This window comes from Nyctereutes procyonoides, unplaced genomic scaffold (genome assembly GCF_905146905.1).
Source record: "Nyctereutes procyonoides isolate TBG_1078 unplaced genomic scaffold, NYPRO_anot_genome, whole genome shotgun sequence".
NCBI lineage: Eukaryota > Metazoa > Chordata > Mammalia > Carnivora > Canidae > Nyctereutes > Nyctereutes procyonoides.
Window position 1 is genome coordinate 44,432,692 of NW_026575047.1, and position 15,731 is coordinate 44,448,422.

Sequence of the window (15,731 nt, forward strand, 5' to 3'; positions counted from 1 at the left end):
TTCCTTTTTCACCTTCCCTGCGCACTCAAGAACCACAATCTACACACACAGCCGAATCAGCGGACATGAGCCAGTGGGTCCCTCTAGTAAAATTTAGAGTTTGGCCAAGAATCTTACAGGCACTTAGAGAAGTATAATAACTCGCTATGGAGCCTTTTTGGATATGAGACCCTGGCATTCCTTTTGGAATAAAACTGAAAGATCATACTTCCTAATCTCTCTTGGATGTATGTTCTGCTGTATTGGGAAAATCACATAGCATTTTTTTGACTCAATATGTGACTAACTAAATGCTCACAGGGGTTGCTGTTATGTGCCCAATCCACCTCTCGTGATATCAGATGGCTGGAGGCCACGGCTGCTCCCAGGGCCACTCAAGAAAATTTATTAAACTGCTTTCAGACTGAAAGAGTGACCCAGCACTTATTTGTCATCTCGATGAGTTTCCAGAAAACTGCAAAATGGACTATGTTTCCTCCATTGGATCAACTCTATAACTGGGGTTCTGCTACTGATCAAGGTCTTAGAAGAAATAAAACATAGCTATTACCAATAATATGTTGATCCAAAGGCAGGTACGCAGCCACAAATCTCCATAATCGTTAAGAATTATCAAGATTATCTCCCTATTGGTAAACATTTAAACTTTAGTTACTTTTTACTTTTATTTTATTTTATTTTGAGAGGAGGAGAGAGATAAAGGAAGGAGGGCAGAGGGAGAGGGAGAGAGAGACTCTTAAGCAGCCTCCATACCCAGCGTGGAGACCTATGTGGGGCTCTATCTCAGGACCCTGAGATCATGACATGAGCTGATATCAAGAGTCTGACACTTGATCGACTGAGTCACCCAGGTACCTTCTAAGTTTTAGTTATGTGCGGTATCCCAATGCTCTCTGAAAAATATTTGTAACGAAAAAACATACAATACTACTACATCGTAAAGATCATCTTTCCCGCAAAAATGTTAATGATGATGAATGTTAGATAGTAATAATGCCCTCTTAGAATTTGGACAAGTTTCAGAGTTTGTATTTTGCAGCTTGAATTAAAAAAATAAACAATTGGGGAGACTTAAATTATTGCCTTCTTTTTCATCTCAATGAATTTCATCCCACCAAAAAAGGCGGGGTGGGGGGGGCAGATATTCCAAAATATGAAACGGTCACATAGTTGCATTCAAGACAAGGATCATTTTCTCAAAGAGAGCTTTGCATAGTGAGATGACCTGATGGTCTGGCCAAGGACTTTATGTGAGGACTTGAAGAGGAAGGTTGTCTTCATTATGACCCTCATGTTTGTCTTTTTCCCTTGGTCCCTCATTTTAATATGTCCTCAGTATCACTGCCTGCACAGAACTATCAGCAGCAGAGTTTGAGCCATGGTGAGGAAGAGGGGAGAGTCAGTCCCTTCAGCCCTGGGGGCTGGGGTGGGGTTGGGGTGCCATGTGGGTATAAAGCTATTGCCTGCTTTCCTTGCACACAGCTCTCTGAGTCGCCGTTTTGCTCTGGAAGCTGGGACTTGGCTGTGACACAGAGCAATCAACAGAGGAGTCCAGGCTAGGTGATGATCGGGTGACATCAAGTGAGAAAATAGGGGAGGGAAGAATCTCCAGGGCTTTCTGATGCCAGTGGGCAAAGTTTTGTAGACCGTGTTTTCCTTCATCAAAAACTGCAGTGTGAATCTCAGGTAGCTGCTCACAAAACATCAAAGAAAGGTTGGAAATTGTTTGCAAAACCAATTTTCTTTACTAAATATGTGTGTTTCTATTGGGTTATTAAGAAAGGATATTAAACTCCAGCAGAAAAAAAAAATTCAGTGCAGAGGAAATAGGCACCACAAATTGTAATGACTTTTTTCCTGATTACAGAGTAATTTATGGTCATCGTAGAAAATTTGTAAAATGGAGAAAAGTGTGGAGAAAAATAAAGATCAACCCAAATTTCACCATCCAGAGATAACCAGTTTGTATATATACATCCTTTCTATTTTTGCATTATCCTAAATAATAAATTGAAGTCCATACGTAATGAACAGTTACTTTATGCCAGCATGCTCCTAAGTACTTGGGTTATATAATTTAGTCCATTCTTACCAAAACTCATGAGCTAAGCATTATTATCTTCTCTATTTAATAAAGAGAAAACTAGAACTTAGATCAAGACCACACAAAAAGCTAAGTTCCGAACAGCAATCTGTGTGGTCTCAAAATCAGCTCAGAACCAGAACTACTCAAAGTATGGTCTAGGGGCCAATGTATGAACTGGACGTTTGTGGTCCATGCTGAGATAAGTACAGAAATTGAAGACAAGAAACGTTTAGAAACATTCATAACAGTTTCACATGTTGCAGCATCTGAGTATGTGATCAGTGACTCTCCTGGATGAAGAGTTTGAAGATTCTCCACATGCATGGTGAGTAGCACATGACGTGAACTGCATACTGGTCATGTGGTAGGACACTTGTTGCTCTGCAATGGTTGAGATTTAAAAACAAATAAAAATCTTGGTCCTATACCACAAGTAATTTGAGAAGTTCTGCTCCAAACCATCTTTTAAATGTAGGTGTTGTTGTAATTCAGCTATGGTGAAGCCCATGATCAGGAGACTGTAGCCATTGAAAAGATCATTTGTTATAGCTCCCAAGAGAAGGTCACAGGCCATGACATACAGGAACACAGGGAGAGGCTCCAGGGTCGGTCAGCAGTCAGAGGAGTGGGAAGAAAATGTGGGCAAGAGGCTTCCTTGTGGTTTTCATGGGAAGGAAGAGGTGATCGTGGTAAACAGGCTTAGGATTCATTCTGTGTAATTTCAGTCAGCTCTGGGGCACAGGGGCTGTCCCTGCCTGTCTGGTACCAGGTGTTGCGGGGAATTAGGAAAGAGGGGATAGTGGCCTAGAGAGTGAGGGGCCATACAAGACTTGGATGGGGTATGGGACCTGGACTGGCTGGCTTACACATGAAAAGAACACTCCCAGGCAAACGCTTTACTCTCTCCAGGATCGACTAGCCCGAGGAGAGTACTTTCCAGGTTCAGCGAAGCCCTAGATGTCAGAACATTAGGAAAAAAGAATCTTCTTAATACAAATCACTACGCTGCCTCCTTAGGGTGATAACAATGAAATAGTGTGGCAAAGTAGGGCACAAAGAAATAGGAAGATATGACAATATGAAACTTGGCTTCAGGAACAGACTCGGGTGTTTCTGGTCAGTCCACACAATCATCTTAAGGCAGGGCTAACAAGAAGAGAAAAACTCTATGGTGGTCTTTTCTATCCCAGAGCCCGCCACATGTCCCTCACACCTGCCCTTCCCTTCTTCCACAGATTCCCTTCTTCCTGCAGGTTCTCAGTCTGGTTTGTCAAACCATACTGGGGGAACTGGTAAGAGAGTATGAAACAGCCACAGGGACCCTGTCTGAGCCAGGGAGAGGGGAAAAAAGGATTCCCAAAGGGACATTTCACAAGAAGCCTACTTGGGGCCCAGGGCACGCTCCTTTGGCCGTGCTTTATGCCAAGATCCTAGCAAGTGGACATTCCGTTGAGTACTGAGGCTTTGGAGACTATCCCATCTGGAGTTTCCTTTAGAAATGGTATTTCACCCAACCATGCTCACCAAGTTAAGTATAATTGTGCCAAATTCCCGTTGCCCCTGATCACCAGTATTGTGCTGGAGGTGGCTCATGCTGATGGTGAAACAGAGCCATTATTAGAAATGGAAGCATAACAACTTCCAACTACAAAAATTCATTAAAAACAAAGACCACACATACTCAGAACTCATCAATTCCTAATCTGATTATCTACCTTTTACCATTATCCATGCTCTCGAGATTATTTCATTTATTGTATGTAAGTGGTGGACATTCTACATCATGGCAGGCCCGTGCACATGTCAGTGACATGATGGGGGTGGCTTGTAATTAGCCATGGTGGGAACATGTATTCACTGGGTCTCTACCATGCTAGGTAATGTGGGACCAGAAGAAGAATAAAGCTCCCTTACTCCTTGGGAGTTTACAATCTCATTGAACTGTCAAGAAAAAGATGAAAGAGTGTATGTGTGGGAAATCTGGCTCCAACATCAGCTAGGAGACAGGAGAGACAGAATTCTGCTCTCGGCTCTGAAACTAGCAACAGACCTGTGAGCCAGCTCTTGGTCTCCGGGTCCCAGGGTTTTCTATCCGTAAAATCACATAGGATTCCAAATTCCACAAGGGTAGAAACTGTGCCTACATTCACCACTGCATGCCAGCCTTCTAGCATGATTCCAGACACACCATAGTTAAGTGAGTGAATGGAAAGGGGTGCATCCTCTCTACCCAACTTCCTTCCCAGCTCTGACAATGCCCAGAAGTCCGTGATCCAAACAGAGGCTAGAGAAAGTGACACAAAACAAGAGGGAGAGTCAGGGATGGCTGACCAGGGCCAACTTCCTTAGATGCTCTTGGGGAGGAGGTCATGCTGGAGTCTGGGCAAAGCTGGATGAGTTGATTCAAATATCCCAGTTTTAATTTCACAGAAGCACTGTTGAGAGTTTGAAAGAGGACATTCCTTTTCATTTATCTCTGCCATCTGGTCCTTGACTTCATGCTTTGGTTCAAAACCACCTTTAATCCTGATTGAAGAATTTGGAAAAATCTCAGGAAAAAAATTGAACCACTGCCCTCTCCCTCCACCTTCTGCTATCACTTCCAGCTCCCCATGGAGTTCATTCCCACGTCCCTCCCAAGGCCTCTTGCAGATAATCCCAGAAACATTTAGCACTTGCCTGGGTATATTTCTTTTCTTTCTTCAGCTAATATACAATCTTGCTATTTACAAAAGCTACAAATGAAATGCAAATGTGCCCGTTTATTTTCCCATATTGTTATCGCTGGATTCTGATTTTGAAGGGGGGAAACGTTGCATTTGTGAGAACATTCAAATTTAGTGTAAATTTCAAAAGGGAAGGCAGGTTCTCTCAGTTATGGGATGTGCAGAAATACAATAGCCTATTAGTCTATTCCAACTAGGCTATTCTCCTTTTTTCCACACACCCCTCCACCCCCACCCCACACTGAGCAATTCACAGCTCCTCATTCAGAGATGATGATAAAGCAAGGCTGTAACCACTCTAGTTTTTTTCTTAAACATTCTAAACTGCTTTCAGAGTGAGTTAAAGGGTGGTCGATACTGGTTCAGAATTTTGGATAAGAATATTATTTATTATTGAGGTGGGTTTTTTTTTTTCTAAAAAAAAGATTGAATTAAAAGGATTGGTATCTTCTGTGTGGAGAAATGAAACTTGAGATTTTTGATTATGGTCTCATCGATGATGGAGGATGTGCAGTGAGTGAAGATAAATTTGTTCCGCAAATCCTGACATACCAGAATGGAGGGGATTTGGTAAAAGTCAAAGGTGGTCCCTATTTACAAATTCATTCAGAATTGCCCAATGTGTTGGAGGGGACCTTGGCATTCCCAGGATCCCAGAAGTTGCTGAGGCCCAAGGGAGGCCGGCTGCATTAAAATTCCCTCCCCGCCAACTAAGCTATCTTGCACAATTGAGCTTCTCCTGACCTAGGTTGCCTCCAATGTAAAATGAAGTCAATGGTATCTGTGTAAGAAGAATGCCAGAAGAGTCTTTATTTCCAGTTGCTGACCTGAAGAGTTGAGATGAAAACTCTCCACTTCTGGAGAGAAGGCACGGAGTATTTAGTTGATGTGCAAATGATACATATGGTTTTGGGGTTTTTAGGAATTTCAACTCTTCAGGTCAGCACCTGGAAGGAGAAATACACCCTTAATCCGAGTCGGAGATGAGGAAGGACTGCCTGATTGCTGCATGTGACTCCACTGGACCCCTTCTGGGCTCTGCAGAGCTTCCTGCTCCTCTATACCTCATTAATATGAACTTCCAGAGCCTTATCAGTGGCCAAATAGCTAATCTACTCTATTAATTTGAGTTAAAATTCTAACGGGTGGTAATGACTTTTAATTTGCTACCACTCCCATATAACTCTTATGTTTTAACCCAAATATACAGAAACTTGACCTAAAGAAGTGATTACTGTGGGTTCTCCCAATTTTTTGGAAAGACCAAGGCAGGAAAGGGGACTTGTTTAAACAGAGGGGTCAGAAAGAGGGGAGGGATCAGGATGGCTGTGTGCCTGTGTGGCAATTCATACAGCATTGGCAGACATGACACTTGCTGCCCATCCAATCATCTGCCCTCTTTTCCAGACCCCAGGAATAAACTCAGTTTTCAGAGACAGCCTTGAGGCAGTGAGTGTGAGCAGACACCACTGTAAAAGGAGCTGGCCCACGCAGATTCAAACGCAAGTGCTTCCGGACAGCATTCTGTGGTCAACTATCACAAGGATCCCCTACCACTCTCCAAGTAAAATCCTGTCTCAGTGACTCTCAGTGCAAGGATAGACTCAACATCACAAAGTTAGCTCTTTCTCAGCAGGTGTACTTGGCAGAGGTTGTTCTGTGGGTCTGGTTACAAGGGTTTCTATATAAGGGATAGAAGTGTTCAACAATTTCCACATTTCCTGTCCACTCATAATGACTCTTCTCAAGTGAGTCCAAGGAAGGGAGGCCCTGAGCCTGGGATAACAACTGGGTCACCTGATAGGAAATGGGTACAGCAACCTCTCCATGATGTTCGGCATAGTAAGAGTGTAGTTGGTAGAGAAGCAGAGAGCAGAGAAGAGAGGGGCCAGCCAGTTTCTTCTTGTTCTCTTGCATGGTTTTATTAACCAATTACAAGTTATACAGGAGACCATAGCTGTACTGTAGCTTGCTCACATCCCATACCATAATTACATCTGTCTTCCTTCTTCTAAACCATGAGCCACTAGAGGGCAGGAAATGCCTCTCTCTCTCTCTCTCTCTCTCTCTCTCTCTCCTTTTTTGTAGCTCTAGCCCCAAGCACAGAGTGTCTAGCACAGGATAAGTGCTCAATAAACATTGCTGAGTAATGCAGTCAATGAATGATTGAAATATGAGGCAGCATAACAGGTGCACCTCGTTCTTACCTCTCCCTGTTCAGGTATCACAACCATTCATCTCAGAAAAAAACAGACAAAGCAACAAGAAATACAATTCTACAACTCCTTAACCACTCATGAAGCAAGATGAGGGAAAGATCAAAGCACGCAGAAAACTTAGAGACACAACGGTTATACCGCGTGGCCAGCCACCCTGATGGTAAACTCTCTTTTGATGCCTGCTACCACCTCTAATGGACTGGGAGACTTAATTTTAACATTGTACTCAACATCACAAAATTGCACTCCAATAAAAATATGTGGTATTCTGGAGGAGCTCACTGTGGGAGTGGAGGTACACAGATTTTGCAAGGGGCTAGGAAAGAAATGAAGTGCTGTCACACAGATTGCTACACCCCTCCTCTGGGGAAAAGACATCTGTTCCCCACACCCAGAGCTTTCCCGTCTCTCTCTGGGCTGCTTCCCTCTCCTGCTCTCTAGGCAGGGTTCTGGGAACACCTCCTGCAGGAGAGAACTGATCTTGGCTTCTAGGGCCAACAAGAGCTGTCCAGCAGCCCCCTAGCTTGGAAGGCTTCCACCTGTCCCTCCTTCCTACGCAAAAAAAAAGTAGAAGGACTCTGGGCACAGACAGCCCTCTTATCCCCACAAGGTACCCATGAAGGGACTTAGCCACTGCCAGCCCGTCCCCAAACCCCTCTAAGAACTGGCTCTGTGTGGGTGGTCCTGGAGGAAACAGTCAATCTGCACTGCCCCCCACCTTCATTCTTGAGTCCTTTCCAGGCAGTTAGGATGTTCCACATGGCTTCTTGAACAGGACCCTTTTTCCCAAACTCAGACTTCAAGGACCCTTTCATAAACCCGATGACCACTTCTGGGAAGTTACGTTTCCTGATTTGAGGATTGTTACAATTAGTGCAAAAAAAAAATTGATAATTATCTAATTCCAGTAAAACTTAATGGGGCCCTTCCCAGGCTAATGGTTGGTGCAAAATGTAATTTGAATTAAATTGTCTAAGGCTGGGGAAGCGAAAAATATTCAGCATGGGGGGCATTGCCCCTTGTGGGAGCCATATTTTCTAGCAGGCCTTTAGATCAAGACAGGGTGGGTACTGGTTTTGCAAGGAGAGGGCAAAAGCTGGGGAGGCAAGCCCAGTCCAGAGTCAGAAGGGTGAGGGCCCAGGGTGGGCAGGGCGGACGCCGCGGAGTCTGCCTTTGTGGGGAGAGCAGCCGCTCCAGCAGGAGCCCAGAGTTCTGGCCAAGACTGCAGGACCTCAGACAACTCGGGGAGCCTCTCTGGATGCAGTCTGGGTTCTCCCAATGGTGACCAGGATGACCGGCCCCGAGGGGGGGTTTCCCGCGGGCTGAGCACCTCGCCCGGAGATTGCGATCAGCATCTCCGCTGAAGTTGGCCTATCCTGGATATCTCTTCTCTCCTCCCCTTCCCCCACCACCCCTTCTAATTCGTCAACTGCTGAAACATCTGCCTGGTTGAAACCGCCTCCTCGCCGCCGAGCGCTGGGGGCTGTCCCCAGGTGTAGGTCTTTGTGTCGCCAAAACTTTGCGAGAAAGCGAGGGCGCTGGACAAAGAGGGAGCGCGGTAGGGCGTCTGCCAGCGGGCGGGGGACGCCGGGCGCTGCGCACTCTGCCCCGGGCTCAGCTCGCTCCCCGGACGCCCGCCGTGCCCCGGGCCCGGCCTCCCTAGGCGGGGAGTGGCGGGTTGTGGCCACCTCCCGGGGCCCTCGGGAGCTGAAAGCAGCCAGGCGGGAGGAGCAAAGGCGGATGGCTGGACGCCGGAGTTGACTGGGGTGGGAGGAGGCGAGCAGAGGCGCGGAGCAAAGCTGTCAAACTGCGCTCGGAGCCCGGCGCGGGGCGGAGGAGGGAGGAGAAGGGAAGGGGAGGGGAGGAGAGGGGAGGGGAGAGGAGGGGCGGGCGGGAGCGGAGAGGGAGCGGGCGGGCTCGCGGCGCCTGAGCAACCCCTGTCTGCCTCTGCCGCTGCCGCCGCCGCCGCCGCCGCCGCTGGCCCGCGCTCGCCCGAGTGCAGGGTGTCTGCCCCGCTGCGCGCCGCGCGCGGAGGCTCCGGCGCCCGCCGCTGCGCCCTCCAGCCCCCGCTCCTCGCGCCGGCCCGCGCGGGTCCAGGCGGGCGCGAACCCACCATGCAGCTTCAGTTCCGGAGCTGGATGCTGGCTGCGCTCACGCTGCTCGTGGTCTTCCTCATCTTCGCAGACATCTCGGAGATCGAAGAAGAGATCGGGTAAATAGCTGCGCCCAGGCCCGTGCGGAGCCCTGGCGGGATCTCTCCCTCCCCGGTACTCCGCCCCCCACACCCGCTTTGTGTGCGCCGCGCCCCCCTGTCGCTCGCCGGGAGAAGCCGGGGAAGGTTTCGGCCCGGGAGGCGGTGCCGAGGGACCGGGACGGTTTGGGGAGCGGAGCTTGGGGGCGCGGCCGCCGTGGGGTGTCCCCAGGAGGGGAGCACGGGCAGCCTCCGGCTGGCCCGCTTCGGGGGGCAGACTCGCCCACCCACCCCCCTTCCCCAGTGCGTCCGCGAGCGCTGTCGCCGGGGTCGAGGGAGGGCGCCGGGGAGTGTCTGGGGTGGGCGGAGGGGCCGAGAGTGGAGGAGGCAGGAGTTTCTTTGTCTCCAGCTCGGCCGTTTTCTCGCCTTGGCAAAGTGGGCAGGGGGCGCGCGGGTATCTCTGCGCTGGGGGAGGGGATCCCCGGGTTGGAGCGGAGGGCGGGGGCTCTGCACTGGCTCCCGGGAAGGGGAGTGTCCCCAGTACCTACGGACTGGCACACGCTCCTCCCGCCGGCCCGGGAGCCCGGGAGCCCGGGACCCCGGGCTTGGGGCGCCGGCTGGTAGCGCTGGAGGCGGCACGCGCGGCGCTGGGCTGAGACTCTCGTCCTCGCCTGGCCTTGGACGCTCGGCTAACCCCGCGGCGGCCCCTGAGCCCCGATTCCCGTGCGCTCTCAGCGCGGAGACCGAGACCTTTCGGGGAAGTGTGAACCGCCGCCGGTGGTCTTCGGGGCCCCAGGCGCGCGGTCTCGCCTCGGCTTCTCTCCGGATCTCTCCAGGGGTGGGGAGGGACCTCGAGCCGCGGCCCCCGCGCGGGACTGGGAGGAGCGCGCACTTGCGGCGCGGGACGCACCTGCGGTGGGCCCCGGAGGCTGAGAGCGAGCCCGCCCGGTGGCCCCCCGCACGCTCGGGGGTGTCTCTGCTTCAGCGCCGCAAAGAGCGTCCGGCCCGCGGCGGGCAGGTGGGGAGGCAGCCAGGGCGCTCAGGGGCCCTGAGGAGCGCTTCCTGGCCCAGGGCAGGGAACAGGTGAGGTCGCGGAGTGGGCACTGGGTCCCTCCCTCCTCGGGGCTAGAGCCGAGCCTGGCGCCCCGCTGAGCCCCGCGCCGCGTGCGCCCACTCCTTTGTCCCATTTGTTTCATTCATTATCTGCGCGAGTCGAGAGCCCGCTGCGCTGACAGGTCCCTCGAAAGGGAAATGCCAGGATCCCAAGGCCCTAAGGACCCAAACCTGGGGCAGACGCCACTTCCTGCTCTCTCCTTTCCTCCCTGCCCCTTCCCATCTCAGGAATGCAAGAATTCCTTCTGTGAACTCCAATACACTTCTGTCTGCCTCCTCCTCTTCCTCATCCTGGGCTCCCCAAGAGCTCCAAAACTTTCACAAATACTATTCAGTTAATACATGACGTGTTCCCAGGCGGAGATAGAGAAATACGTTACTTTCCATAGCTGTTGGCCTCAAAAACCAGGGTGGGAGAGGAGATCAGGCAAGCCAAGTCTTGGGGTGGTGGATGACCCGGTGGGGAGGGCCTTCCTCTCCATTCTCCCTCTCTTCTCCCACCTGTGGGCTCTGCTTGGCCCAGACCACTTGTTGACCTTGACAGGTGAGCAGGAAGGAGCAGCAGCTGCCCATTGTTCTGCTATAAAATCATAAGAAGTGCGGAGCTCATTCAGGCATCCCTGGCTTAGCCATTCACTGAACTTTTACTGAATAGCTTCTACATGGCCAGGGACTTTTAATTTTTAAAATTCAATCAGGAAATCACTTTGCACATAATGTCACACCTTCCTGCCAAATGCGTTGTAGGGACCCCCACCGCCCCCCCACATCATGTTATTCCAACAGGGTATCTAGAAGTAAGCTCCTAGGCTGGAGCTAAGAAGGGCATTTACATATGTATTTAAAACCCAGGGCTCCTCTGCTATGGGTATGCCCCTGGGACCTGTTTCATTGGTGGGGGGAGAGGGGTCCCTGTTTGGGTTGACCCTGAAGAAAATTGTCAGATGGGTCAAATGTGTTATCTTCTGTGGCATTATCCTTCCTTTTCGGTGTCTGTCCCCAGGCTGACCCCTGGCTAGACCAGTTTTGACTCCAGCTTGAGACATCTCCCCGCTCCACACACACACACAATCCCTCTCTGAGTCCCACTCCCGGTCTGTCCCACACATATTTAAGGAGAATGGAGGTATAACTGGGATTTGCCATAGCTGGAGGAGGAAGGACGTGGAGCAGAGGACTAGAATACCAACAGGTCTGATATCTGCTTAGAAGCCAGGTTTCAAGCTCCGTCGCTTTAATCCTTGGAACCACCCCAACTTTGAGTAGCCAGCCAGGGCTTAGTGGGTTAAGGGTCCTGGCACAGTGGCCAGTGAGGGGTGCCAGGAGTAGGGCTCTGTCTTCCTCATGATATTCCTTCCTGGGAGACCTGGGCTCAAACTCAAGACCATGGTGCTACTCCACCAGCCGTGCCCACCCTTCCCCAACTTGATCTCAACCTGTGCCAGGGAAGATTGCAAATTACCTGCCAGGGTCAGTCCCTGGAAGAAAACATTGGTTCTATAAAAGGATGGCTTGATTCTGGAAGGTAGGACTCTGTGATGCTGTTAGGAAGGCAGGAAGGAAGACGTCTCTTTCTGGAGTAAACATGTATGTATGATCCAGGAATGAGAAGTGAAAGAGAATTGTGTGTGCATTGTCTGGTGGAACAAAACTGAGACACACTTTTCTTAAGCCCTTGATCCTCTTTCTTATAAAATGAAGCTTTTGGTGTGGTACTCTCAGAGGTCCTGTCCTGCCCAAGCAATCATGCAGTGGGTTACCAGGGGCAGGTTTTTCTTCCTGAAGCTTTTATGGAGACTTGTTTCTTTTCCTCAGTGATGATTTTCAACTTGTAACTTGCTTATGGAAATGCCTCCCTGGGGCTGAAAGAGAAAAGGAAGTGTAGCAAGATGAGATCTCTGCAAAGCACTCAAACAAAGAGCAAATTCAAATTCTACATCAGACGTTGGGTGGGACTTTGGTAAGCTGGCCCCCAATAATTCATGCAGTGCCCCAGTTTTTAGACCAAGTTGCAAGCTAAGATGTCTTTCCAATTGTCCCCTGAGCTTTAATCTTGAGTGTAACCTACAACAGAGGGGTGTGAGGCATGACTCCCTTGCCCACCGAGGTATCCCCAGAACTGGGTGCACAAAGTCATCCAATAAACTTCTATTGCACTGGCCTGGTGACAGACGCACATGGCATCATTGGGCAAAGCAGACACCCACAGAGCCTTAGGATGGGAAGGAAGTGTGAGGTTCTGACTAGGAAACTTCCTCCCTTTTACGGTGAGGGTAAATTTGACCCTGCGAAGCAATATTATCTATCCAATATCACACCCTGATCTGGTAAAAGGGAGGGCAAGCCTGCACACGTCTCCTTATTTGCAACCCAATGCCCTTATTCCTAGATGAGCTCTTCAAACATAGAAGAGTCTCTGGTTTAAAATAATGTAACTAGTAATAATAGCAATAATCATCATAATGGTGAAGATGAAGGTGATGATGGTCATTAGCATTTATTGATTTGCTCAGAGCTTACTATGAACCAAGAGCTATTCCAAGTGCTTCATAGGTATTAACATAGGTTCTCCTCATGGCAACCCAGTGGTCACATTCTGGTGGCAACAGGAGCTACTATTTGACAAGTTCTGTGTGCCGGACACTAGGCTAATGGCTCTAAAGTACTACTTCATTCAATCCTCCTGAACTTCTTTAAGCTAGGTACTGTGGCTATCTCCAGATTATCAGTGAGGAAACTGAGGCTCAGAGAGGTTTGGTGATCAAGTAAGTGATGCTGGTTCTATGAGAAGCCAAAGCCTGTGCTCTTGCCTGCCTTGCTAGACCTGCCCTGTCCTCTGGGTTCTTCCGCACTGTGGTAATACTACAGACTGGGTCTCAGGACTTAACCCTTTCTCCAGGGATTTGACAGGCCCACAGTTTTCCTAAGAGCATGGTCTGGCCTCAGCAGCTTACAAAGAGGGAAGATGAATGAAGGAGACTAGGAGAAGGACTCGTCTCCCTGAAATGCCCCTTTAGTCCAGTCAAGTTCGGCGTGATGCTAGAGGACAGAATGGCACATCTCTCCCCCTGGCTTGTCAGACAAGCTCACATGCCACAGACATGAGCATCCTAGACTCACAGGTGGGGTCTTGGGCTGAAGCTTCTGGAGGGAAAAACCATCCCTTTGCAAATCTGATTCGGTTATCAATTGAAAGAGAATTCTGGCATCTGCATGCCATTTGATTGGGCATCTGGGGGCCTGCAGCAGGGGTGATAGTAGAGATATTTAGTAACGGGTCCCTGTGAGTACTGGCCTATTGGAATGGACGTCCTCAAAATGGATGCCATCCAGTCACCCTGGCCAGGGGTCCCCAGTGCACCCCAGACAGACCTCAAGCCACATCTGGGGAACAGTTAAGATGGGGGCGGGGCAGCCTAGCTCTGGTCCTTGGCTGTGACCAGATCTGTGAGCAGGCCGCAGCTGTGGCCATTGGCCAGGGGTGAGGTGAGGTGCACCTTTTGGTGGTGGATGAGTCCAGGCTGATGTGAAAAAAAAAGGAGCTCCTTTTTTGAGCACTTGAAGTGCAGGCACTTTGTAAGGAGCATACATATTTGCTCAAGAAGATGCAATCTTTTTTTTTCATTCTTTTTTTTTTTTTTTTTTTTTTTTTGGAAAAGCTCATTCTTCTTCCCAGTCCTGGTGTACTTCCCTCTCGTATAAACATGACTGGAGGATAAAATAGGAGAGAAAGCTCTGGTTTTTAACTCACTTGCTCCAAGTCCTGTTGCCAACTGTTCCTAGCATCAAATTTAAATTGTAAATAGATATCCGTCTTAGAAACCAATTCACCACTCAGGGCCTCTTTCCCCTTATAAAGCAGGGTTGCTAGGTTTTAAAATTGTTTAGGTTTTACAAATTGGGGACGTTGTAAATTGCAAATTATAAATACTTCTGAGAGAGAGTGGAATTCTAGAAAGGCTCCTATGCTTTTAGCACGGTGTACAAGGTAATACATAATCTGGCCCCCGTCTCCTGTTTCTGCCTCCCTGGGCTCCAGCCTTCCTGTTTTGCTCACAGTTTCCTAGAATGAGCCATGACTCCATGCCTCCACGCTTTTGCACACATTCTTCCTCCTTTCTAGAAAAACCTCCTTCCACACACTATCCTCCCTGACTCCAACCCCACGCTATCCTGCCTTCCCTTAACTCATCTTTCAAGGCTAAGGTCTGATAGCCGTTCCTTTGTAAAGCATCCTCAGGGCCCAGACCCTCCTTGGACAGTCTGGGATAGCTGCACCTCCCGTATGTACCCTCAGCATGCCTTTATGCCAGTATCTATGCCAATGGAGATGGGCTCACCGATTCTGTTTTATCTCTCCCTGCCCCCAGATCCTGGTGATAAGCATATGGTTTAGTGCTTGAAACCCATAATATATTTCTCAGGCCTAGGACACGGCCAAAATAAGATTTCAGTCTTCCTGCCCCTGGAAGCTCTATACTATTTTAATAACAAGGAAACACCCTCTGCTTACACAGAAGGCCCTGTTTTTCCCACCTTATGTATCCAACATAGAGGGCACAGCCCAGTTAAGGGCATTGTCCATCATCTTAGAATGTTGGAGGCGGGCCAGTGGAAAAGCCCTTTCTAGTTTGTAAAAGAAGAGGACCAGCGGTATGTTTCCAACTGTCAGTTCAGATAAAAACCAAAGCTGCAGAAACCCACCTCCACACCTCTGTTTAGCCCTTTCTTTGCCAGAGAGCTCTTCCTAGCCCTGCCACTGCTAATAGTGCCACTGCCCCCCAGGAACCGTCCTTCTGCCTGGAGAGAAAGTGCCAGCTCTGTCCCCCTTTGTCACCCTAATGCTTCCATACTGGAGTCAACTTAACTTGGAGTCAACTGTTTCCTTCCAAGGGCTGGTGGTCCCTAGGAAGGATGCTGGAAGTTGGATGTTTGAAACATTGCAAGAGCAAAGGAACGGGAGGTCAGATCAATTTGTGTGATCTCCAAGATTTTTTTTATTAAGCATTTTTAGGTGGCGTTTTGATTCTCAAACACTAATCAAACCAGGGAATCGTGATGGATGGGTCAGGACTTGTGGCAACTGCATGGACCATAGAGAAGCTCCAGATCCTCCTATCTCTTAGCTCTCTGAAGCAAAAGTGAGTTCTGGAGACGATGGAAGGATATAGGGAGAAGATTGTGGGAGGGGCAGGCACATAAACACCACAGGGGGCAGGAGGGGGATGCCTGTCAGGTGGCTGTCTCCTGCCAGGGAGGGGGATAGGTCCATTTCTCCAAGAGAAGCCACAGGGTGAGACACTTGGGTGCCACCTGCATCCAGGAAAACCGTCTCCTGTGTCTGAACGACTGCCGATCTGGGGCTTGTCCTTAAGTGTGGAGATTAGTCACTCTCC

The 15,731-nt window shown here is 49.4% G+C and overlaps 1 protein-coding gene across 1 annotated transcript in view; it reads left to right on the plus strand.

The window, feature by feature from the left end:
• Positions 1–9,027: 9,027 nt before the first annotated feature.
• ST8SIA2 (ST8 alpha-N-acetyl-neuraminide alpha-2,8-sialyltransferase 2) overlaps positions 9,028–15,731 on the plus strand; it is a 62,017-nt gene continuing 55,313 nt past the window's right edge. The window contains exon 1 of the mRNA XM_055326585.1: positions 9,028–9,243. Within this exon, the coding sequence (XP_055182560.1) occupies positions 9,146–9,243 (98 nt within the window). The 5' untranslated portion in view covers positions 9,028–9,145. The remainder of the gene's footprint in view (positions 9,244–15,731) is intronic.